Source organism: Puma concolor, chromosome A1 (genome assembly GCF_028749965.1).
Source record: "Puma concolor isolate L17-30 chromosome A1, mPumCon1.1.hap2, whole genome shotgun sequence".
NCBI classification, from domain to species: Eukaryota; Metazoa; Chordata; class Mammalia; order Carnivora; family Felidae; genus Puma; species Puma concolor.
Window position 1 is genome coordinate 102895117 of NC_141667.1, and position 27831 is coordinate 102922947.

Below are 27831 nucleotides of genomic sequence, written 5' to 3' on the forward strand. Positions count from 1 at the left end.
GGCCTTGTGGTTTTAAGTATCGTATACAAGTTAATGACTACTAAGTATTTCATCTCTAGCCTATGACCTAGGCCCTGAAATCCAGTATCAAGTATTCAGTTGTCTTTTTTTTTTTAGAGCGAGAAGGCACAAGTGAGCGAGAGGCAGAGGGAGAGAGAAGTGGGGCTTGAGCTCACCTGAAGCAGGGCTCAAGTCCCCCCAGTATGGGACTTAAACTCATGAACCAGGAGATCATGATGTGAGCCAAAGTCAAACGCTTAATGAGTGAGCCACCCAGGCACCCTGTATTCATTTGTTACCAACCGACTCCCTTAGCAAATCTTGACAACTCTGTTTTCAAAATGAATTCAATATCTCACTATTACTCATGACTTCCTCAGTTAATAACCTTATATAGGCCACCATCATCTCTCACCTGGACTGCTGCAGTTAACCTTCTCTCTCTCTGCTTGTACTCTGGCTCATTCTAGTTTATTTTCCATATGGCAGCCAGAGTATTCCTTCAAAACACTTATAAGTAACTTTCTCTGCTCAAAGACCTTCACTGGTTCCCACCCTGCTCAGAATAAACTCCACACTCTTTACCATGGTCTCTAATTCCCAACCTGATCTGGCCCCTCAAAGGACTCCTTTTTGACCACTCCCCTCCTTGCTAACTCCAACTTAGTGACATATTTCTCTTTCCTTTGAATATGTCAAGCACGCTTCTACCTCAGTCTTTTACAATCACTGGAATGCTCTTCCCTCAGACATCTGCATGGTTGGCTCCTCAATGTCTTTGAAATATCTGCTTAAACTTAACATCAGAAACGCTTTCTCAGGGCGCCTGTGTGGTTAAGTGGGTTAAGAGCCTGACTTTGGCTCAGGTCACAATTTCTCAGTTCATGAATTCGAGCCCCACATCAGGCTCACTACTGTCAGTGCAGAGCCTGCTTCGGATCCTCTGTACCCTGTCTCTCTCTGTCCATCCCATGCTCGTGTTCTCTCAAAAATATTTTTTTTCTAGGGGCACCTGGGTGGCTCAATAAGTTGAGCATCCGACTTCCACTCAGGTCATGATCTCACATTTCCTGAGTTTGAGCCCCGCGTCGGGCTCTGTGCTGACAGCTCAGGACCTGGTTCCTGCTTCAGATTCTGTGACTCCCTCTTTCTCTGCCCCTCCCCCCCCATACTCTGTCTCTCTCTCAAAAATAAAAAAACATTAACAAAAATTTAAAAATATATTTTTTCAAAAAGAAAGGCTTTCTCTGATCATAAAAAGAAAAAAAAAATTAGTTTGGTGCCTGGGTGGCTCAGTCCATTAAGCTTGACTCTTGATTTTGGCACAGGACATGATCTCACAGTTTGTAGGTTCAAGTCCTGTGTCGGGCTCTGTGCTGACAATGTGGAGACTGCTTGGGATTCTCTCTCCCTCTCTCTCTCTGCTCCTCCCCTGCTCATGCACACTCTATCTAAATAAACTGGGGGTGGGGGGGGGATGCCCACCAAAACACTTTCTTAAAAGAAGGAGGTTAAACCAATTCTACAAGAGTCTCATAAATGAAACATACATTTTAGGTCTCTCCTGCAAACATTACACATTCCCCAAAGATACACATTAAGCCAATATTCAAAGTTCTATCCCACTTTTAGGTCAGCTGCCATCATCCCGATCTTACAGATATATCACACAGCAGATGGCGCACAAAGCTTGGGCAAGAATGTAAACAAACTGGGGAGAAAAGCCATCACCACTGCTGATTATAGTGATTTGTTTTGTTTTGTTTTGTTTGGAAAGACAATTGCTAAATGACTATATTTGATAGCAAAAAAAACCAAAAAAACAAAAAACCAGGTAAATAAATAGAAAACTCTAACCTATAGAGAATCAAAATGTAACTGTGCAAATATATTACCAAGCCCCATCCCCACCAAACACACACACTTTTTTAAAACTAACTTGGTAGGGTCTGCTCCTTTAAAGTAGGCATTAACAGATTCTGTAAGGGCAACTGCCACAGGTAAGGTGTCCTGATTTCCAAGGCTGACAGGGCTGGGACCTCGTGACACACCTAGAATACATATGCAATTTATTTGTTAAATCCTATAGAAAGAGCTTTATAAAATATCAAGACAGGTAAAGTCACAAGGTTAGCTTGTCACAAATGACTCTATTATTGGTTCCATTGATGGCCCAGGTATACATCTGGAGGTTAAAAAATAGGGCAGAAAACAAATTGAAACATAATACAGAGGACAAAAAAAATCACGAAAACATGTTTTACTGACTTTTCTTTTAAATGAAATGACACTAAACGCTTGGGTTAAGGAGTGTCAGAAGGAAAAAGCCCTTCACCTGAAGAACAAAACTACTAAAATATGTTTTCACAACCATTCAGATGCTAAATTGTTTCAAGTTCTACCACTCAAATACTTCAGGGCATTAAGCTGGATTTTTGTGTTTCAGCTATTTCCATCCGTCAGCTATTTCTAACTGAATAACATAATGTTTCGGACACTACTCACTAGAATTCTTTTACCTCTTTGTCTAATGCATACATTATATTCCCATATATTCCCATTATCTTGATAAACAGGACAAATAATGTTAATTTTAAACGTTCCTGACACAAAGTTCACTTAAATAATATAAAGATCAGTTATTTTAAAGCATAATAAAATGTAAACAAATTTAATCTATGCATGTATTCAGGTTTTTTTAACCTAAGCAAACTTTCTAGTTTATTTCATTATAGAAAAATCCCTCAAAGCAGTTCATTGTCTTTCTTGACAAATGTACTCTTCCCACTGTTCTCATGTGGTAAGGTTACCACAATGGCTACTGACTGGAAAGTGGAGCATTTTATTTAATATACAATAAATGATGCAATTTTATATTTTTAAAAAGGCCAATAGCATAGATTATTCAGATTTTCTCATAAAAATAAATAATCTAGGTCAACGTAGCTCTGAAATTTGAATGTATGCTTTTCTATAAATATTACACAATGCTCATAGCCACCTTCTATTTCAGCTAAGATTACCTATAGTGAAAGGGTGAGTTACTTTTGAAATACCTAAGATACTAAGCCTGACAAAAATCAGTACTAGTTCTCTCTGCCTCACAAGTAAGCCCGAGATTCTACACACAGTGAGAAAAAGCTTTTGTTAGCTGTAAAGGCCAGGAAGATTTTGTGGTATTTAATATTTTGAAGAATTCTGACTTGGAAGGTTCTTCACAATTAGAAAAATAGCTCAGGGATTAAAAGTACATGGAAACAAGAACTGCTGCGAGGCCAAAGGGAAGAGTAAGTGCTCCTTCTGACTGCAAAAAAACTTAAAATTTCATACGAAAATTTAAAACTCAATAAATATAAAAATTTACTCAGAAAATCACAACAGCTACTATATACTAATTCCAACAAATGTCTAGTACTGAGCTAAGGAGGCATGAAAAAAATGCTGTCTTTTGGAGCCACGAGTAGTTTTGCAAAGCGGGAACATACTTAGTGGGTAAGGGATGGCTGGAAAGATGAGATGACATGAAAATCTGTCTAGAGAAATGTTTAAGGCCCAGATCATAGCACAGGGGACATTTAATTTTATCTCTGTGGCACTAAAAACTACTAAAAATGTTCAAGAGAAACATGGTTACATTTTTCATTTCGTGAGATCACTCTGAACACAGTGGATCCTAGAATGAAGAGAAAAATGTCTGTTGTCAGGGATTCAAATTTGGATCAGGGGACAGATGATGAAGTGAAAGATAAGGGGCTGACCAAGAGGCAGAAGACTCATGTATATGCATAAGAAAATGTTAAGTGAAAAAAGCAGACTAAGTAGAGATTAACTGAATATATCTATGCTGACACATGTTTGCACAATGGGAAAATTTCACTGTATGTGTGAATTAGTTCAGTGAATTTTTTAAAAAAATATATTGTTCTATATAGAGACTCACTAGAAAATCATAAAAGCATATGTTTTCTAGGGGAAGATGAAAGCTATAATACTCTTTATTAAAGAAAACTATATTCTCAATTATGAAATTAACCTTTCCCCTTAAACCACCTACGATAAATGGATATTTACACACAGTCATGGGTAACACTAATATCTGCTTCTACTGTGACATTAAAAATCAAAAGAAGCCTACATGTTACGGTTTTCACTTATCCAACTGGGCATATAAAATGAGAATTCTTGAAATAATCCGTATGAATTGTTAAGCCCATTACTGAAATACTGGCAAGAAGAAAAAAACTCAAAATCCACTTAATAATTTTGGCATATGTCCTTGCGTATTTTCTATTCTTGTTTTCAAGATTATATTGCACATACATAGTTCAAAAAAATGTTTGCATATTTCCTGTATCGAGTCCTTAAACTAAGTATAAAAGTCTAAATTTTTAATGTATTATTCCAAATACATAATTTCTTAGAAATAAAAAATCACCTGTATTTATAAGGATATTATGTGTTCTAATTTTGGTTTAATTGTTCTACATTTAAACAACCGTATGTTCTGAAAATGCAGAGCTTATAAAGTTGAAGAAACAGGTACCTTCCTGTAATAATCAGTGGATATTTTTGGAGAATTATTTACAGCCAGGAGTTAAAAACACTCCCAACTATTTGATACCTTTTTGCCTCTAACTTCACCTCACTATATGGATGGCTTTCCTAGGAGAGCCTTTGCTCTGGTAAGTTAGGTATTTAAACTAACATAGTCTTTCTGCTGCTTTTCTAACCACTTTTTCTCTGATTCTGACAACTTTACGGGTAAGATTTATGGACATTTCTTAATGTTGAGAAGGAAAAAAAAGCAAGGAGATGAAGAAAATGCAAAAATACTGTTTTTATAATTGGGGATTTGATATCAATAAATCCTATACAGCAACTGGACATAATTAGTACAAACTGAGAAAGTTAAACCTTAGAGTTATTCTTGACTTCTGAGACACCATACATTGCTGAAAAAGGAAAAAAATGAGATAACAAAGTATTTTAGATACACTTTAGGATCATTAGTCAACACACATATATTGCTTTTGATACAATACCTTGTGAAGTCTCACAGTGCTTTTCAATTTCAGAGAGTGTCCCAATCAAATTATCATCTTCTATCATATTTAAATAAAACAAAATATTGTAGGAAAAGAAAATATTTGCAAGAAATAAGAAGGATCAAAAACTTACAGAGAGCTGAATAAGCATCATAATTTTAAAAAAGGGAACTTTTATGGTAGATTTAAAGTATCTTTGTTGCACAAGATCCACATTATATCCAGCCTGCCTGTTTCCTCCCTCACCTGTGGTTCTACTATTGCCTGCCCTGGCCCAGACTAAAAACAAGTATGTACCTACTCAATCAAAAATATATTCTATTAAATTCAAATCCCTTTAAATAATTTAGAGAAAATGGGGACCTAAAGCTAATTCTGTTTACTCAGACCACATGTCTACTTCTAAAAAGATTCATCTATGTTTTTTATGACTAAAATACAGAGTTTGCAAAAACCAAAATTAACAAAATCACATATACAAACAAAACACAAGAATAAAGTGCTCATTATAGCTTTTTTGTTATACTAACAGTGGGTGAGAAAAGTAATAAGAATTTGTAGAAATTAGATAAAAGTGAAGATAAAAAAATGTCTTGAGCAAAATCTAGATGTAATAAAATACTGGACTTACTTGCTAGGGTTTAGGTTTATATACCTATGTCCTAATATCTACTACTTTTAAATATTTAGGTTTAGGTTTATATACCTATGTCCTGATATCTACTACTTTTAAATCCTGAGGATTTAAATTCTTATAGAAATATATAATTGCAAGCACAAAACTCCTTCCTTAAATTGAATCGTTATTAAAAGCTCTTAGGAGTGTAAGCATCACTTCACATTAGAAAGGCCTGCATTATATACAGCCTTCAATTATTTATACTGGTCAGTAGTTTATAAATTTGATGCATTCTTAACAGTGTTAGAAAATTCTCCTATTCAGATAGGGAAAATGTGGCTAGTTTGACAATGCCAGGTGTGTCTACAGAAAACTGAAGTTTCTTAATGTTAAATTTTTCACGAGCTCATTAAAAAACAAAATTCAGCCTGATCATACTTTGGATGCTAACTTTCACATATAATCTATGATAATCACTTACCTACTGTTGGAGTATTGGCAGCACTTAATGAAGCCGAAGAGGAGATAGAGGAAGAACTTTCCGCCCGGGCTAAAGGAGCTGCAGGAGGTGGGCTGGTATTGGAAGTTACAGGTGGGCTGAATGGCCTGGGCTTAAAAACAAAAAGTTATTTACCAGAATGGTAAAACCATTCCTCTGTTATTAGAAAAGATATTTAGGTATGTTAAGATTAATTTTAATATAATCAACCAAATTTATTTTAACTAAAAAGTTAAAAGAGTTAAAAGTGTTTCTTTTAACTAAAAATAGAGATGGCATAAGTCAAATCATTTTCAAGAATATGTTAAAGGCGGAGAAGGCTATTTTAAAATAATGCTGTCAAGAGAACCTTTATACATTAAACATTTTCTCTATTTCAATAAGTATACTTAAGACAGAGTTTCAGAGGTTAAATTATAAGCTTAAACACCATGAAGGCTTTTCTTTCATACATACTGCCAAACTGCTTCCCAAAAGGATTATTCACTTTACTCCCTATAAATAGAATATTTCTCTGCACCTTTGTCAGCAATGAATGGATGAGCCTTAGATGGAAAAATAATTTTAAAATAGATAAAAATAAGATGGGCATTTTACCTTTTAGGAGTTGTCTTTGTTGGCTTTGTCTAATTTAGTTTCGGGGGAGCTTAATATTACCTGAGCTTTCACTAACCCTTTGCTTTATCTGCTGCAAACACTTTGTCCCTAAATCTTGCTCGCCCTTTATTTTTTGGTGTTTACAAATCTGTCCACATTTGCCTTTATAATTCCTTGTAACACTTTCTCATTGAGACAGTTCACTCAAAAAAGACGTTTGAGGAAATCTTAATTCTATTGCCTTCCCACTTTTCTAAACATAAAAATACATATGAAAATTTGAACTTCTGTTCATTTCTTTTACTTGGGTGAATCGATTTTTTCCTTCCACATTCCTAAGTGTTCCAATAATACATGAGCAACACTTCCTAAAGGGTTTCATTTTTTTAAATAAGGCATATTTAACTTAGTTAAAAATAACATTTTCCTGCTTGTGAAAGTATTACGTAAATGAATATAATACTTATTCATTGCCTACTATGTGTCACTATGGGTCAAGCCATGGGTTAGATACACTAGATACAAAGCAGTGAACAAGAAAGATCCTGTTCCTGTCTTCAATTATTTGAGGAATATGAAAAACTAAAGACAAAAAAAACAAAAACAAAACACCCTATAAGCACTCCTACACTAAAATTAGTCAACTCTCTATTGTATGAATATAAATTTACAGATAGACACATAAAAATTAGGTACCATCCAAAGTGTTTTATACGAAGTAACCTCCCACTCCCTCAATTAACTATTTTTGAACTATTAGTTCCAGAGAATAGCTTTTTGATGACTGATTATAATAACTACTAGATTTAAAAAATATAGCAAGGCATAAAAATGCAGCTCTGTATACAGATGGAAGTGGTGCAAGGCATGAAGTCAAACACATATTAAACTCAACAGCTATGTGAAATCTATAAGCTTAGAAAAAATCTTGACCATGTACTGTAGGAGAAATTTCTCCTGTAGCAACATGGCCTCATGACCATACCATGTGGCTACATTTTTACAATTTACAGTTTAGAATGCACATTTTATAACTTTCTAGGAAAAGACAAAAACAGCTCTTAAGTGGTTTTCTGATTTTGGAATGGCACTGTCCAGTACAGTAGCCACAGCACTTGAAATGTGGCTAGTTCAAATTTGAGATGAGTTCTAAGTATAAAACAGACAGATTTTGAAGACTTAGCACACACAGAAAAGAAACTCTCCATCTTTATAGTGATTACACTGTAAAATTTTTTTTTAATATACTGACTAAAATCAGTTAATTTTACTGTTTTTAATGTGGCTACTAGAAAAACTTCAGTATCTGCTGTGTTATATTTCTGTTGAACAGCACTACTTAAAAACAGCAGTTCTTAAACATGCATCAGAATCACTTGGAGGGCCACTTCCCAGAATTTCTGATTTGTCTGGGATGGAGACAGACAAACTACATTTCTCCCAATCCTAGGTGATGGTAATGCTGCTAGTCTGGGGACCAAACTTTGAAAACCACTGCTCTAAACAATGAGGCAATCCCAACAGGCATGCGAAAAGGGTGTGTGATTATACACCCTTTGAGCATCTAGTGAAAGGTAGGTGCCCTCTCCCCAAAAAAGTGCACATCCAAGCAGGCAAGGAAAAGGGCACTTCGATGTACAGCTGGAGAGAATTAAAATCAGCATAAACTTTCTGGTGGGCAATACAGTAATAATCATCAAGAGTCTTAAAAAAGGTGCATACCCTTTAGTTCATGAATTTCACTTTAAAATTTACTAAACATAAAGTCTGCGAAGAACAAAAGGATATTAAGACATTGTTTATAATGAAATCATTAAGACAGTGCTGAATGAAAACTTGGAAATAAACTAAATGTCAAATCACGTCTCTAAAAACCTTTGGAAATTTAATGCTGACAGTGGTGTTACAAGATATAGCATTTATGCTCTGCAGCTGTTTCAAATGGTGCTCCCTGAAGCCCTCAAAGGGTGGTTTCTAGAAGGCTCTCAAGGCTGCGGTGGGAGTAAAGGATGAAAGATTCAAGTATAAAAGTCCCAATTTTACTTATTTAATACACTTGCAACTTAAGATTATTTGACAAAAGATTCTACCACTTGAAATAAGTTTGAAATCTAAAGAGTAATTCATGAAATTGAAAGGTGTTCCCAAAATATTTTCAAGTGAAGAATAAAAAGTATGTTTGACATTAAAAATGTACACATATCATTCACAGTAACTTTTCTGAGCAATTACTTCCACTCCACAATGTTCTAAGTATCTAACACACAGTAACTCACTGAAGTCTCATACCACCTGTTATCTTTATACTTCTTTACCTATAAGGAAATAAGAGACTCCAAGTACATAACTTGACTAATGTCGCTCAGGTTAACTATTGACTAATAAGCTTGTGCTTTTAACAACTATATTTTACTGAGTCTGAATATTTAAGCACTCAAAACTTAATGAAAGGATATATATAAAAGTGTTAACTGCATATCTTTGAGTCATGAAATATGGAAGGGATTTTAATTATGTTTTCTCTATTTCCCAAATTTCACATGATCATGTACTGCTTTTGTAATCAGGAAAAAATCCCATGTTATTAAGAGGTAGTCATTTTTATATTCTATGAAAAATAATTATCTCCTTACCAGCTTGTATCTAGTCTTTGATCTCATTTCCTTAAGTCTGTTCGTTAGGGTAACAAAAGAAAGGTCACTATTTCAGCACTTGGTGCTCAAGCCTTTTAGATTTTTCATCAAACATCTCCTATGTGACAGGCATTATGCAAAGTACAAACGTGGCAAAGGCATAGTCCAGTGAGGGGAACACACACAAAGAAAGTATATACAATGTAATTTGTGCACTAAGAGAAATATGAGCAAAGTACTTGGGTGGGTATAAGGAAGAGAGTGATTAAATCCACTTGGGGAGAAGTAATGATCAAAGAGGGATTTAGCTAGATGGTATTTAGCTGGATCTTAAAAAAAAAAAAAAAAAAAGAGGGCAGTTTCCTATATAAACAACTGAGGGGCATTTCCGTAAAGGCTGCAAAGTAAGACGTGGATACATAAAAGAGCATGATGTGTTTGGGGAACAGTGGAAAGTTTCAAATGGCTAGAACGTTAAGTTGCAAAGAGGAGAAAGTTGGACAGTTAGTCTGGTAATAATGCAGGTTGTTGAGGCACCTTTTTAAAGAGCCTTGTACATTCAGCTAAAACATTCAACCACATGGACTACAGGCAACCAATGGAGAGGTCTATCTAGAGAAAAAGAAGATTAAGCTTGACTTTCAGAAATTTAATACTGGCAATTAGTGTAAAACATGACACACAGTAGGTAAGAAGCAAGAAAAAAAAAGTCTCTCTCTGAATATAACTCATACATTTTCTTTAGTTATCTGACAACCTTTGTAGACCAATGTTTTTTTCTTTAAGCAACATGTACTTTCACAAGCCAGTTAAGTAACATCACCTCCAGTCTCTTTATACATAAAATAAAGCTGGACTAGATTCCCTCCAGGATTCTCCTGGCAGTACACTTCTAAACCCTAGGAAAAGGTCACCATCTCTTCCATAATATTTGACTTACAGCAGAATTATATGAAAATTGCTTCTTAATTGTCAAAGAATGGGTACTAAATGGTTATTCTTATAATGTGCTAACTTTCTCAGGAAATCTCCTTTCTTCCCGAACAATGTCTTGCTCCATGTAACATGAGGAAGTAAAGGAAGTGTTGGCTACAAAAATTTTCCTATAATTTGAAGACTCAAGTAGATAATTTCAAGCATTTAATGGTAAAGGGGTATATAGAAAACTATTTGCATCTTAAATCAAACAGTTATAATTAAAAAAAAAAAAAACCTGAGTACATACTATTTCATTAATCCCACTGAGTTTGCCTGAAGTAAGCTTTGGTCTGGAAGCAGGCCTTGGAGGTGGGACAATGGTGCCTACAGAAAGAGGAGTTGTGGGCCTGGCTGGTAGGGGGAAAAAGAGAATTTGAAGAAAACCATTAGTATGTAACAAACCTTACATAAATACATTCTATTATAGAGGAATTCTTAGGACTCAAAGCTAATTTTTCAGGAGTTTTGTAATATACATATTATATACCTATAATATAATTATAGATACTTGTTGAAATACTGGAAGTCTATCAAATATGCTTTTCTTGAAGCTAACAATATTCCTAAAAAACAAAACATTAACTTTTCAGTAGAATTGACACACAATATAAAGTGTATTCCTGTTTCAATTCTTTACACCTATAAAAAGATAAAATGATAAATTAGCTAGTAAAAATACACCAATTTCAGGCCTAAGGTCTTTAGTTTATTGCCAATACATCTACTTACAGAAATGCAAGACCAAGCCTTTGAAGCAACGCCTTCACATGAACTCTAAATAAAACACTTACCTTAATTAAACTTAAAGGTCAAATTACAAGTTGAACTACACTGTAAAGTTTCTGGTGATAATTAAAAGTATTAAAAATACCTTACTTATGAAAAAATTCCTGTTCCTAAATCCTACATAAATTTAATGTTCACTGTTTTTCAATGCCATTTACAAATTTTGCCATTTTATAAATCAGATACTAACCAGAGTAATTCTAATTAAAAATAACTCCATCGTAGTAGAAATTAATGAAATTCAAGTGTACATCATCACAATTCACAAATGTATTAGCATAACCAAAACGAAAGTGAAGAATGGAAGCTGATATGTTTAAATCATGGTATTTTAAATGATTTTCAAATCCCTTTGCTTCAATCTAAAAGATGGGACTGTAATTCAAACTGAAGAAGAGAATATGGATGGGAAGAATATAATTCATTAAGTTTGCAGATGTGCAAAGTTAAAAATGTATGAATGGGCCTAAGTATATCCATGGAGAAGCAAAAGGCTGAGGATCCATGGTCACTGTCAGAGGAATGCAGGTGTGAAAGGAAGGAGAATAGAGGTGACAGGAAAAGAGCTAAAGAAAAAGGTAGTCAGGAGTGAAAGTAAAGGCATGAGGGGTATGGAATCATTCAGAAAGCACATACAATGAAGGGATAATAGATACAAGCATAGTTCAAGCTGCTTGAAGAAAACAATAAAAAGCTGCTAAGAACCCCTATGTAGATCCCAAGGCTGTTGCCTTCTTCCAGTGAACACTACTTTTTTTTTAATGTTTTTTTTAAATTTATTTTTTAATTTATTTTTGAGACAGAGAGACAGAGCATGAGCAGGGGAGGAGCAGAGAGAGAGGGAGACAATCTGAAACAGGCTGCAGGCTCTGAGCTGTCAGAGCAGAGCCTGACGTGGGGCTCGAACTCACGGACTGTGAGATCATGACCTGAGCCGAAGTCGGAGGCTCAACCGACTGAGCCACCCAGGTGCCCCATGACATACTTACTTTAAAGACAGGTTCGTTATCAATGAAACCAGCACTCATCACTACTCAAGGCATTTCAAGCCTATGAGAATGTAACATAGTAGAGATAGGTATGTATACCTGAGCTTCATCACTGACAAATGGATTGTCAATGTATTAAGACTGACTCAAACCAAGCCTGGTAGTACTGTTAACATTCAGCTCTTTTAAATAACCACAATTTGCTTTTTCAAAGTCCAAAAACATGCTGGTTTCAAGGAAAGATTCAATTACCATACACTCAAATCAGTGGGAGACAAAGAGTTTGTGTTGCGTTCTTTCTAAGTTCAGTGGAAGAAGGAGAAAGCAGTTGAAAACCAGAAGCAACAGGAAAATTCTAGAACAAAAATATGAATCTACATAGCCAAATAGTTTTCTCATTTCAGGTTAATGTTATTTTAGTCCCTCAAAACTAGAAAAATATAGTAATACAGGAAGAAAAGCAGGAGCTCAAACTTTCTATTAACCGAGGAAATTAAGTATGAGCATAAGAAACTTAAAGAACATAAGAGTAAAACTCAAGGTCAAAAATATATAAAGCCACAATTATTCCTGTTTGCCCAGAGAAGTAAAAGGTAACTCTTAACAGCTGGTAAAAGTATAAATATTTATATATAAACAAACCCCTCCTCTGATAAACCTTACTATAGACTATGTCTTCTCTGCCTGTAGATTAAATGAGCTCTGGTGCTCAGCAAAAATCCCTGAAAATAAGGTTTTGAAAAATATTATGCTTTTTTTTTTTAAGGCTGGTTTTCTTGTATTAACTCCAAAACTGATTTAGTCTGTCTTACCTCCTAACATGTTGGGAGTTTTACTACTAGCCAGTTAGGCACTTGTTGCGTAACACAGCACTATCACCTTTACACCTTTTTAGACTTGTATCATCATCTCTTTTCAACACGACTAACATTCCCTGAAAGGCAAAGTAATTTGATATCATTTTTCAGACTATATAGAAAGGTTTAAAAATGCATATGAAAGTGAACTTAAAAAGTAGCAAACGGTTAATAAATGTTTTATTTCCTAGCTACTGCACATCAAATGGCCACTAAATGAAAATGAATCCTTTTTGTCTGAAATTAAAAGTGATAGGGGTGAAACATTCTTCAGACAGTTAGCAAGAGGAAAAGAGAACTTTTTTGAAAAGTAAGAAACTGTGTTAAAGAAAAAGAGAGGGGTGCCTGGGTGGCTCAGTCGCTTGAGCGTCTGACTTTGGCTCAGGTCATGATCTCGCTGTCTGTGAGTTCGAGCCTTGCATCGGGCTCTGTGCTGACAGTTCAGAGCCTGGAGCCTGCTTCGGATTCTGTGTCTCCTCTCTCTCTGCCCCTCCCCCACTCATGCTCTGTCACTCTGTCTCAGAAATAAACATTAAAAAAGTTTTTTTTAAAAAAAAGAGAAACTAAGGGCAGAGTTAGGAAGAAATTTCTGTATCACTAAAGCCTCTGATTTTCAATGTGAAAATTTTCATTAAGGATTCTGAAAAATAATTCATAACAGTGTATTAACAAAATTAAAATACACTACTTATGACCTTCTTCATTCTAAATACAAAACACCATTCTGACATTTTTACTAAACAAAAACAAGACCTAGGGGTGCCTGGGTGGCTCAGTCGGTTAAGTGTCCGACTTTGGCTCCAGTCATGATCTCATGGTTCGTGAGTTCGAGCCCCGTGTCGGGCTCTGTGCTGACAGCTCAGAGCCTGGAGCCTGTTTCAGATTCTGTGTCTCCCTCTCTCTCTGACCCTCCCCTGTTCATGCTCTGTCTCTCTCTGTCTCAAAAATAAATAAACATTAATAAATAAATAAATAAATAAATAAATAAACAAAAAAGAGACCTTCATGACAACTTCAGTTTTGCCTGTACAATTAACCTTCCTTATATAATCTATTAAGTTAGTTTTATAAAACTACTAACAAGCCCACTGAGGAAGGCTGTAATGCCACTTCAGAATATGTTCAACTGTCTTTTGTTGTTTCTTGCTATTTTACAAAGTATTAGATACAGAGCACTTTCCCTTCAAAATTCCAAATTGGAGTTAAGGTTGCCTAAAATCTACAATTTCTTTTAAAAATTGGTTTATAAATAATCTAATTTTAAATACTAGTGTTTATTTCATTAGTAGTAAAATGATTCAGCATGGATTATTGTTTAGTTAATATGTCAGAGTGCAATGAACAAAGACTTTCTAATTATAAGATCCAGATTTGATCAGATGCTTCATCATTTCCAATTTATATGCTCTTACAGAAGTTCCTGATCATCTTCGAGCTTTACGTTTTTTCATCTACAAAACAGGGACAATAAAATGGACTTCATGGAGCAGTTAATGAACTTAAATAGACGATATGCAGCTCCTAGCAGAGCAACATGACAGGAACTCAGTCAATTCAAGTTCTTTCCAACCATTCTACCACTCTCCTAACCTCAAATACTGAATGGCATTTCTGAAATCCCAGAGAAGGCAGAACATCAACTTAAAGTGAATTTTGTTTTATTTTTTTGCTTTGAACAAGCAGTGATTTTATTCAACAAGCATTTGGATGCTTGCTTTGACTGTTGGCTAATCGGATTTTATATTCTGAAGAAAAGAGAACACATTCTTGTCAAAACACCAACTAAAAAGCATTCATCAAGTTCTTTTATATATTGCTTGGGAAGCACTAACACCTTTCTGGAAAGCAGTTTGGCAATAAATATCAATGGGTATATCTTGGGATTCAAACGTTGTACTGATAAATTATAAGGATATTATGAAACATGTACACAAAATGTGTTCTACTCATGGATGTTCACAACACTAGAAAATTGGATGCAATTCAAATGTCCAATAAAAAAGGACTGGTTACATTAATGCACATTCATGCAGTGGAATTATCTATAAACATGTTGTGGGGTGCCTGAATGGCTCCGTGGTTGGAGCACGCAAGTCTTAATCTTGGGGTTGTGGATTTGAGCCCCATGCTGGAAGTAGAGATTACTTAAGAAAATAAAATATTGGGAAAAAAAATTATTTGGGCACAGATAAGGGAATGATGCATAGAAATAAATACATGAATGAAAAAAAAAACTGGTTTGATGTATTTTTGTTTAAGCCGTAGGGTCTTTCAGCTAAGTTAAGAGAACCAGTACAAAATCACTTTTACCTGGCAATATGCGAGGACAAGTTAAAAATATTTTTGATTGTTAAGAACAACACACAAGTAATGAACAAATCAATTAGGAAAAAAGTAACTAATGCATTCCTCACTTTAAATATATATATATACACATATATATTTATATACATTTACCTGATGATGATGACGAAGTTAGTGAAGTAGAAGATGATGAATCAAGAGATGGTCCAAACAGGGGATCCCAAGCAAGTAAATCGCTGGTCCCCTTCCTACCATAACATTTAAAAAACAGATTTAATTAAGGAATATTTTATTAGTATAAAATCTAGTCACTTATTTTTTAGATCACAGAATTGGAATAGCTAAATACATATGATTTAAAAGTTGGGCATTCTACCAATGGAATATGTGAGGAAAGTTTAAATTTAAATTTTATATTAATAAATAATTCGTTAACTGCTATAAGCAGACCCTCCAATAACATTATGTGAAATCGCTAGGGTGGAATAGAGAAGATTAATTCCCATCAATCACACCTTGTTATACTCTAGCAATCTTTGGGGTTCTAACAGAAATCATTTCAGTTTTACAAGAAAAGCAATAAAAGGGTCTAAAACAGCTGCCTACGGACAGAAAGGTACTAAATTAATCCTACAATAGTGTCCTAGCCCCAAGTCATGGATAGAAAATTTCTTTAAGTGATAGGAAATCAGGTACAAATTTTATAAGTCATATTTAAGTACTTTTTAAAAAATCTTTAGGGGCGCCTGGGTGGCTCAGTCGCTTAAGCATCCAACTCTTGATATTGGTTCAGGTCATGACCTCATGGTTTGGTTCCTGAGTTCAAGTCCTGCATTGAGCTCTGAGATGACAGCACAGATTTCTTTCTCTCCCTTCCGTCCCCAAAAATAATTAAAAAAAATAACTATTTATCCTCTTCTTTCATCTTTGAAATTGTCAAGTACAGAAATAAGCCCAACAGCTTACTTGATATAACCCTGATATAACCTTCAAAGGCCTGATTGTTATAGTAGATCATGCAAGGGCAGGACTTCTCCCTGGGCAATCCACAGCCTGGGTCACTGAGGCAGTCTAGTGAGTCTAGTGAAATGTTTGGGTCACTCCGGTCTTTTTATGAAAGGTAACTAAGACTATGGACAAAAGCATCAAGAACACCAAAATTCAAGTTTCAAAAAAGTCAACATGCTGCATAACCAAAGATTTCCCTCTAGTGACCCCTTGGAATCCACTGGCCTAGTTACTCTCAAGATTGAACTTGCAGCTCTTTACTTTAATAAAAACTTTTAAATCAATGTTTCTTTTTTTTCATTTTAGTCATACACCTTTTAAGATGTCTCATCTCTAAGATCCTATAGTACCTGAACTTTGCCAGGTTTAAAAGTTTAAAAAACTTTTAAATTTTTTTTCTAGCTTTACAGAGATATGACTGACAAGTAAAAATTATATATAAGATGTAAAAAAAAAAAAATTAATCCCATTAAAACAGTATTTTAACGTATCAAACAGCCATTAATTTTTAACATTATGTTCTCACATCTTAGAAAACAGGCTCATTACAATAAAAATGGTACAGTTATCTATAAGCACATATCTAGTACCTCAACACGCACTTACATGGAAGCATACCACACCTTGTATTTAAAACCTAGGATCACAACTGCATAAATTACTGAAAACAAAATTTTAAAACACTGCACTTTACCTTTTAAAATGATAAATGAATACCACCACTGTGCTCAATTAATGCCTAACTTTAAAAGTATTAAATAATTTTAAACTCTCCATTTAATGAAGACTACTTTTACTTACACAAAAGAAAAAAAACATTAAAAGAATATATTCTTACTGACAGATAAAGAAATGAAAAAAAAAACACATGAAAGAAACACTGGCTTAAAGTATTTTTTCCTTTTTAAAAAGAGCTAGCAACATGGTTTCTAGCCCTCTCCTTTTTTAACTTGAGACATCTTCTTGTTGAAGTTCATTAAAAGTGCAGTATATTTTACAGGGTTACAGCCAATAATTGTAGGAAAAAAACGAGAAAATTTCCATGAGAATAACTAGTTAAAATACAGACATATATGAACTTGGGACACTACCATTTATTTAGAAGTAGTAAAGCCACCAAGGCCAAATACAGTTAAATGGATTTTTTTAAAAATTATAAAAAATAGGGTCAAGTGAGAAATAATTTAAAACAACCAGAAACCCCAAAGAACAATTCACAGCTTAGAGGATAAACAACACTGTACTCTAACTGAAACTGCAAAGATAGTAAAATTTTCTAAGAAAAAAGTATAAAAGAATGATATCTAAACACATTAAAGAGGGAAGGATGAATAGGTGGAGGGCACAGTTAAACTACTCTGTATGACACTATAATGTATGGAGACACACGTCCTTGACCATTTGTCAAAACTCATAGGACATACAAGACGAAGAGTGAATCTTAATGTAAACCACAGACTTTGAGTGACAATGATGTGTCAGGGTAGGCTCAAAAATTTTAACAAATGTTTCATTCTAATGGGGGATTATGATAGTGAAGGAGGCTGGGTATATGTAGGAGCAGAGAATATACATGCAAAAACTGTATCCTCACCTGAATTTTGTTATGAACCTAGAATTGCTCTAAATATAGTCTATTTAAAAATAAAAAAATGTGAAACTTACTCATTAGATCCAGCACATGGCTTCGATTTTGTTAGCTCTTCACCTAATTAAAATCAAAATATGAAACAATTCATAATCTGAGTAATAAAATACTTAAATGGAAAGAGACACTAATATATCTCATTACTATGAACAATTTAAAAATTATGGAATTGATAACATAAATCGAATTTTTTTAATTATGAAGAAAAGGAAAATAAGCATTTAGCAAGTTTTCTAACAGACTTAAGAATATCAAAATAATAACTGAACTCCTGCTATATCTTCATTTCTTTTAACACCTCTGGTAAGAAATTACTTAAGTCAACTAAACTGTCATATTCATGAAAATAAAATTGGTGTTCAGATGAAAAAAATATGGGCGAGAACTTTAAAAATTAGAACATATGTTCAAATACTTAAGTATTACTCAAAAATGATAAGTGATGAATCATGAAAGCATTTTTTCAAGCTGTAAGAATATTATTAATGATTATATTGACCAAAAGTAGTTAATTCTTGAAGGATGTCGTATCTCAAAAAATTAAAATTTTTATAGCACTCTAAAGCAACAGTCTTTATAAAATAGTCTGTTTTGCTCCCTTTTGCATTAGTAATGTGAACCATTTCATTAGCAACTATTATACAGAGGGGAAAGCATCAGTAATATGCAAAAGTCACGTTAGTTCATAAGCAAATTTCCCTGTACTTTGATGTCATGAATCACCAACGTGTAGTTGATGAATGCAAAATGTATCAACATAGGTAACTGCAGCAAACTACAAGGAATACCACACTGTATATGATGCCCCTTCATGTCACATTGTCCCATCTGGCTCAATGTGGCCCTTTTTTTGGCCTCAAAGTACTTACTGTGCTGTTCTCCTCCATGTTTCTACAATTTGCCCTTATCTCCATAACTCCATAAAAGGAGCCCACTTTTATCCTCATTTTCCCCACATCCCCTATCATTAAGCTACTCACCATTTTTTTTTAAAGTAAAATCCTACTTTTAGTTTGATATAATGCATTTAACAGGTCTTTTTCATTGTGCTAGAATTTTTAATAGGATTGATGTTACGGTTTATATTAACCATTTTGTTTACAAATTGCATAACTTTTGAGTAGGATGCCTTAACTCCATTTTTCTCACCTTTGTTATTTTAATGCATGACTCTGCATAAGATGTTAACAACCCCCTAAATTTTTTTAGTATAATTAAGTTACTATACTAAAAACCATGGAAGTAGGGTGGCTCCATAGCTCAGAGGTTAGAGCAATGGTCTTGTAAAAACCATGGAAGAGAAACTGCAATTGTGATAGGACAAATAAGTAAAGCTAAAGCTTACTCATTCTCATAGTCCCTTCTGGCTCATGAGGCTGAGTTATGTATGTTACATTCTCAAACAGAAGCTACTATTTGGCTTTGTTGATTTCTGAAAAATGTTGTAGCCAAGTATTAAATTTAAAGGCATGTCTAAATGCTAAAATAAATAGTATACTTAAGTTGTCTCCTGTTTAAAGTAAGTATCCATCTAGTCTGTTGCTAACAGTCATGATGAGAACAAAGCATTTATTTCTATAAATAAATATATATACATATATATATATATATATATGGATACCATAAGCTCAGCAAACTGCCTGATAAATTTTAATAGATATAAAATAATCAATTTAAATGTCAAACTTACTAGATGAATTCCTATTCATCTGCACCTAAAAGAGAAAAGCAAAAACTAAAAGTTGTTAAACAAATAATTTAATTTGGTAATGAAATACTTCATAAAAATTTTTCTTAATATATTTTTTATTTTTTAAGTAGGCTCCACACCCAACACAGGGCTTGAACTCACAATGCAGAGCAAGAGTTGCATGCTCTGGCTGAGCCAGCCAGGAGCCTACTTCATAAAATATTACTGGGAACCTAACTTTAAGTTGTTTTCGGTATATCTGCTCAACTGTAAACTACATAAAAATTGTTAAAAATGCAGTATTTTTTATAGTAAAAGATAATACATGTATCTTTAACACTCATAAGTTTTAAAATATGAAAATGTTAGTACCTACAGCAAGATACTTTGATCTGCAAATTTAAAAAACTTAACACAAGTATTCTGAAAAACAATGTTCGAACATTAAAATGATTTTTTTAAGTCCATGGGTAATAATATAAAATCTTGCACTTACTGGGCTGTGTCTCTAGTAGTACATGGAAAGAAAAAGAAAGACATAGTGTACATTTTAGAATTTAAAAGAGCTTATTTTCTTGGTTTCATAATTGGTCTATTACCTTCTAAACCATACCTAAAAATCTATACACCTTAAAACACATGCAGAGCACTGTTTGGGGTAGGGGACATGAGCTAGATGAGCACACTGCTCAATAAAATATACTCAAAATATCCTCTTTTCAAACCCAATATTAACTATTAAACTGTTCTCATTATTATTTATTTTCTCAGTATGAAACTAGAATGTTCAGTTTTTTAAAAAATAGAAGAGAGAGAAAAGTACAAAGAAAATTTAAAACCACTAATGCTTTCACTAACAAGAGCAAGGTGCTTAACATTCTGGTATATATTCCTCTAGGCTTTTGTTTTATTTACACGTATTTTTAAAATTAGTTGTATTCTTATATAATAAAAATTTTTAGTCATTTCATAGCTTCCTACTTCATATATATGTGTGTAGATATATATGTATGTGTATACATATATGTATATATGTGTACATATTTATATCATAATTTAATTTGGGTGTTAATCTTAAGGTTAAATAGCAATGGGAGAATAAAACCTCACTTCAGAAATCAGTCTTTTTTGTACAAAAAAATAAATTCTAAAAGTGCATGACTGAGAGAAAAAAACTTTTTCCCAAATACAGACTTCTTAAAATATATAATAACAATATATAATAAAAAAATATGAAATGGGTAATACTTATTCTGTATTATCAAGGACAACAGGTATAATATCAGTTATGATGAGCATGTACAGATAAACTGTCATTCTAGGACATGCTTTTTTCTCATTGTTTAACATTCCTGAATTTAGACTATGACATCAATGGAAAGATTAGCTATGGTGATTTTTTTCTCCTCCAAAAGCTGTTAAATATGGGATCTTAGAATTGAGGAACTAACCATTATCACTAAGAATTCTTATATTTGCCTTTTTTTATAAAAAGTATGAAAAAACAAATATTGCAGTTGCAAAAGCATGCAGACACATAATGTTTAAATCCATTTTTACTGAATTCCTGTTCATATAAAGTTCATAAAATATGGATGAAAAACTTTAAAATTAGATGAGGAAAAGATTAATTAATACTGTCAGTTCAAATTTCTGAAACATACAGACTGGAAAATAAAATAAATGGCAGAAATAGATTTTCTACATTTTTGTTTCCCAGTAAAACTTTCAAAAGGAAACAAAACTAAGCCAAACTCAAATTCATTTGCCTATATAAAAATCAGACACTGGAGACCTCAATAAAACTGACGACAAATTATAAAATATCTCCTTATCCAATATGCTTAATTAACTATTCCTAATGATATTTTATTTTATTATTCCAAAAATTAAGCAGATTCAAGTAGATAAGGTTAAAAAAAAATAAGGCTTCTACATGAAGAGTACGAACTTGCTCTTATTCTTACTTACAGATATTGCTGGGGACAGTGTGATATTTCCTATAGATACTTTTAATTCATCCAAGGAAGCCATTGTGTGATGTGAGTTATTTGGATGCACAGGTTTGATTTCTATCCGATATTTCTTTGGTTCTTCATCTTCAGAATCAGAATCACTAGATGAGTAGAAATGGTTCTCTTTGGTATGTGAGTATCAGTTAAAGAATTCGGTTCTTAAGTGATCTTAATGCATAACCAGTTTTCATACATTTACAAAAAGGAATATAAAACCTTTAAGAGATAAGGTAGACTTTCACAGAAACAGAACTACTAACTCATTAGTAAAAACATGTCAAACTATTATGGAGTCACATTTTATTATAATTAAAAATTTGAAGTTTTTATTAAACAACAGATCATTTTGTTATAACTGTCTACTTATATGCTAACACAATCCATAGGAATATCCAAATGATGAAAGGATATCATTCTGATTTGCTTCTGGTTTTATACTATAGCCTTCTTCATCTACATCAGGAATGTTCTATGGGAAGAAAAATAAAAACTGTAATCATGGATCCTACTACAGAAATACAAAAGATTAGCAAAATAGCTTCAACTATTATAGGGGCTATGTCATTTATCAAATACCAACAGGCTCATACAATAATTAAGTGGAAAAGTTACATCTTTTTGGTTAAGTTAGCTTCAGATCACACTTTATGCTTCAGATGTCTGAAAGAGAAAAGCACTATAAAATTAAGTAAGAGAAGCACTAAAAGGAAGAGAATAGGTGTTTGAGCAGGAACACCAACAGTTCTGTAGATAACCAAATTTTCATCCCAGTCTTCAAAGTGGAAATGAGAGATGATGAAATCAGAGGGCTGACAGTCTCAATAAATGGAAATATTTATCAAAAATACAGAAAAAAACAGAAATTAAAGATGACCAAGAAAATTAAAACTATACTAAAATAATCATCTTACCCATGAGCCAGGCAAATTTCAAAAGCTTGAAAATATATTCTGTTGGCATAACTGTGGGAAAATGTACTCTTAGGCTTTGCTGGTATAAATAAAAAATAGTACAATCTCTAGAGAAAGAAATTTAGCATTATCTAACAAAAGTAGAAACATATTTACTCTCCCACCCAGGAATTCAATTTCTAAGAATTTACCCTGAAGATACACCTCCAACAATTTAAAAATATGTATATAACAGATCAAAGATGATCTGTAACTCAGAACTGCTGGAGAGCATCTAATGTCCAAGCATAGTTGAATAAACTACAGTACACACAGAAAACAGAGTACTATATATCTATTAAAAAAATCAGAAGTTTCGGGGCGCCTGGGTGGCTCAGTCGGTTAAGCATCCGACTTCGGCTCAGGTCATGATCTCACAGTTCATGAGTTCAAGCCCATGCTGGGCTCTAAACTGAAAGTGTGGAGTCAGCTTGGAATTCTCTCTCACCTCTCTGCCCCTTCCCCAGCTCATGCACACTCTCTTTTAAAATAAATAAACTTTGGGGCGCCTGGGTGGCGCAGTCGGTTAAGCGTCCAACTTCAGCCAGGTCACGATCTCGCGGTCCGTGAGTTCGAGCCCCGCGTCAGGCTCTGGGCTGATGGCTCGGAGCCTGGAGCCTGTTTCCGATTCTGTGTCTCCCTCTCTCTCTGCCCCTCCCCCGTTCATGCTCTGTCTCTCTCTGTCCCAAAAATAAATAAAAACGTTGAAAAAAAAATTAAAAAAAAATAAAATAAATAAACTTTAAAATAAAAAAATTAGGGCAGAACGACTGTCTTCTTGTTAGATAAAACCAGACTTCAGAAAGAAAATTACCAGGGTCAGAGGGGACATTGTGTCCATAGAAAAACCTGTACATGATTGTTCAAAGCACTTTTTTCTAATAGCGAAAAACTGGAAACAACTAAAGGTCCTATGATAGGTGAATGGTTAAAACAAATTTTAGTGCATCTATACCATGGAATACTACTATTTAACAACAAAAAGGAATAAACTATTCATACATGCAAGAACCTGGGTGGAACTCAAGAGAACTGTGCTGAATAAAAAAAAAAAATCTGAAAAGGTTATGGTAGGATTCCAATGTTATTTAAAACATTCTTGAATTGACAGAATTATAGAAATGGAGAAAAGATTATTGGTTGCCAGAGGCTAAGGAGGGTGGTGATGGAAGAAAAGTGGCTGTAAAAGGGCAATCAGCACAAAAGACCAAAAGATCCTTGTGGTCATGGAAATGCTCAGACTGCATTAATGTCATCATCCCAGTCATGATACTGTATTTCTGCAAGAAGTTATGAGGAGAAAACAGGTGAAAGGCACACGAGACTGCTCTATACTATCTTTGCAACTTGCTGTAAATTAATTCTTTCAAAATAAATTAGGATTCTCAGTATATTAGATATTCAATGTTGAAACTATTCATAGAAACTTGGGATTAAGAAAAATTTAGACATTACCTGTTTACAATCTTTGTTCATTCAATCCATGATTTCTATATTATGGCCCCACACTGTTGGAGCAAAGCATGAGGCCAAAGCAATATGAAAAAAAGAGCAGATAACTTAACCCACTAATCTTAAAAGACAGGTTTGGATAGTGGTGGTAGTGATTTAAAAAAAATATATTGGAATAATTAATTAATTGGAGGGCCACCTGGGTGGCTCAGTCAGCTAAGCATCCAACTCTTGATTTCTGCTCAGGTCATGATCTCATGGGTTGGAGCCACACATTCCAGCTCCCAGCTGGCAGTGTGGAGCCTGCTTGGGATTCTTTCTCTCCTATCTCTCTGCCCCTGCCCCCACACGCTCACTCTCTCTCTCTCTCTCAAAATAGAGAAACGTTAAAAAAGGTTAAAAAAAAGAAAAACTAAAGATGTAGTCCCTCAAAATAATTTAATTACACAGACCATTTAGAAACGGAACAGAAATTAAATGGTAATTTCCCTACCAAGACGTCTAGACCAAGGATGCTTTTTAAAGAAATCATTAAGAGTACCATAGGGCACCTGGCTGGCTCAGTCAGTAGGGCATGCAACTTTCGATCTCAGGGTCATGAGTTCAAGGCCCATGATGGGCATAGAGCCTACTTAAAAAACAAAACACAACAACAAAAAAAGACTAGCCATAAAAAAGTCATAAATAGGCCATAAATAAATAATAATAGGCTATAAATAAAACAACAAAAGAAAGCCTCTTCTCCCTGCTGACCACCACTGTAATGCTGCTCTCCAAAAGTAACCACAATTACGTGTCCAGTAATACATTCTTTAAAAAACGAAACAAAAAACACCCAAAGATATCTGCTCATTTATATTTTTAAAACAGCAGTTACTTAAAAATCATACTTGCTGCTTCTCTTTCCATATCAGCAGGCACAACAACCTAATTCTGTAACGTGGGACTATTAGAGTGAATGTTTAATAATTTATTTAACCAATCTCCATTTTGATGGATGTTTCCAGTTTTTTGTTAATATAAACAATGTTGGAATAAACATGTCTCTACTTCTCTCTCCCTCCCCCTCTACATACAGTAGTCCCCCTTATCCATGGAGGATACATTCCTACACCCCAGTGGATGCCTGAAACCAAGGACAGTCATGAACCCTATGTATACTAGGTTTTTCCCTATACATACATACCTATGATAAAGTTTAATTTATAAATTAGATACAATAAGAGATTTTTTTAGACACCATAACATTAACAACAATAATAACAAGAATTACAACATACTATAATAAAAGTTACGTGGATGTGCTCTCTCGCTCTCTCTCTCTCTCTCTCTAAATATCTTACTTTACTGTACTCAACCGTCTTCTTGTGATGTGACATAATAAAATACCTATATGATAAGATGACATGAGGTGAATGAGCACTGTGACGTAGTGTCAGGCTACTAATGACCTTCTAATGATATATCAGAAAGAGGATCATCTGCTTCTGAACCACAATCAACCGTAAGTAACTTAAATCATGGAAAGCGAAACAGCAGATGGTGGGGAGGGCTACTATATGCATATATCTTGACCAAGTACATATAAAACCCTAACAGTAAGTGGCAAGCAGTAGGAATGGGGAGTCAAAAAGAACATGCATTTCTTATTTGAGAAGATAGTGCCAAACTATCAGCAAGACAGACTGTACCAATTTACATTCCTGTTAATACAAGTAAACCAAAACTTTTGCCAATATGATAGATAAATAATTTTATTTTAATTTGCATCAGAATGAGACTACCATTCTGAGCAACATTTCTTATGGTTATTTACCACTTTTATTTCTTTTTATGGAAACAGCCTGTTTTTATCATAATGCCCCTTTCCTACTGAGATGCTTGCTCACCTTTAAAAATGATCTGTATAAGAATTGATGGTACAGTATTACATGATTCTTACTATGACGAAGTTAAAGCTCTGTTGCTGAATTCTGAATTCTAATAGGGAATTCAAACTCCAGGTGTCCTCAGCTGGAATTCTAATGTTACTATATACATGCTTACGTCTCCCTCTTCCTCAGCACATGAGGCTTTTCTAATCACATAGTAAATGTCATGAATGGTTTTAATTTGTGAGTTAGATATTTTCTAATTACCACAGTAAATGTTAAACTGGTTCCTTATTGATGAAATTAAAAATATTCAAGATACATGGATTGGTGTGCTTGTTATACTTGTTCATCCTTTTGAGAACGGTATGTAAGAATTCAGCAAGGTGTAGACTCCTTATTCTTAGAGATGATGACCGAGCTCAGTAGTATATAATCACCTTAGTTTCAGAATCCATGAACCTTTATTGAAAATTCCCTGAGTATATATTATGAAATTGAAAGTAAAATTAAAATATTTATTAATTTAAAAATAGTGATAAAAGTATTGTGTTAAACATAAATATTTGTGAAAAATAAATTTATTTTTAAAATAAAAAAATGGGAAGAGTAGCATTGTTTAACATTTTTGAAAATCTTTTTAGTGTCGAGTTTAGAAGAGGACATGATTCTCACATATTTCTGCTTTCAATCTGTGAGATATTTTGTTTTGGTGGAAACATATAAAGAAAACATGACTTTATAACTCATCTCACTTATTAAACTGAAAAAAAAAGTAGTTTAAAATTTCTGCAGATACAGTAAAACCTTGGTTTGTGAGCATAATTCATTCCAGAAACACGTTTGTAATCCAAAGCACTTGTATATCAAAGCAAATTTCCCCATAAGAAATAATGGAAACTCAGATGATTCATTCCACAACCCAAAAATATTCATATAAAAATGATTGTAATATAATATAATAAATAAAATGCAAAATATAAAGAAAAAGAAACAAATTAATCTGTGTTTACCTTTAAAAACCTTCATGGCTGGTTTGAGGGAGACAAGAGAGAGGAGGGTGATTGTGTAGGACGACTTTCAATAATATCACTAACGGAATCACTGTTATCTATTGGTTCAATGGAATCTTTTTCTGCATGGGGGCCATTATATATGCTCACAGGGATGCTGACTACAGTGCATATTAATAAACTCTTGTCATATACTGTACTTAATGTAACTGACAATAAGACAGCGGAGGGGAGGATCTGTATCTGCAGGCAGCCTAATCTAGAGTGAAGCAAAGCATCCCTAAGCTTATTCTTGTATGGAAAAGCAAAGGACTGTCCGTTGGTGCCTTGAACTGACAAAAAATACACTAGGGCCAGTTGTGAGCACCTTCCAACGTTCTGAAAAATCACTGATTTGTGCCAAACACCACAGCCTGAGACCAAGCATCTGAGAATGGGAGATGATCACCCACAATCCCGTAGTGAGAAAGACAGAGACAGAGACAGAGAGAAGAAGAAGAAGAGAAGAACCACTGGCTCAGTTGTGATCATGTGACATTCAGTATCATGTACTACTCCTATTGCAAGACATTGCTTGCTTATCAAGTTAAAATTTATTAGAAATCTTTGCTTGTCTTGCAGAACACTTGCAGAACAAGTTACTCACAGTCCAAGGCTTTACTGTAATTTGGATATATATTTTTGGTACTAAATCACAGCATAAGAAGTGACGGTTTATTGAAATTCATTGCAGTGTGGAATCTGAAATAAAATCGGTTAACATTTAAAAAAAAATGATCTGTATAGAAATTTTACAAAGGAAATTAATTAGCCCCTTGTTATATGTCTTACAAACATACTCTGCCAATTTATCTTTACTGGTTCATATTCTTCTAAA

At 33.9% G+C, this 27831-nt stretch overlaps 1 protein-coding gene across 3 annotated transcripts in view; it reads right to left on the minus strand.

Annotated features, from left to right (window-relative positions):
• The window catches only part of FCHO2 (FCH and mu domain containing endocytic adaptor 2), a 124279-nt gene that overhangs the window by 24024 nt on the left and 72424 nt on the right, over positions 1-27831 (minus strand). For 2 of the 3 annotated variants that reach the window (XM_086699157.1, XM_086699150.1), the window contains 9 exons: positions 22077-22137; positions 21625-21797; positions 20150-20161; positions 19654-19678; positions 17981-18023; positions 15461-15555; positions 10619-10722; positions 6146-6275; positions 1940-2051 (listed from right to left, as the gene is read on the minus strand). In XM_086699157.1, the coding sequence (XP_086555283.1) occupies positions 1940-2051; positions 6146-6275; positions 10619-10722; positions 15461-15555; positions 17981-18023; positions 19654-19678; positions 20150-20161; positions 21625-21797; positions 22077-22137 (755 nt within the window). The remainder of the gene's footprint in view (positions 1-1939; positions 2052-6145; positions 6276-10618; positions 10723-15460; positions 15556-17980; positions 18024-19653; positions 19679-20149; positions 20162-21624; positions 21798-22076; positions 22138-27831) is intronic. The other variant, XM_086699141.1, reaches the window with a different exon arrangement.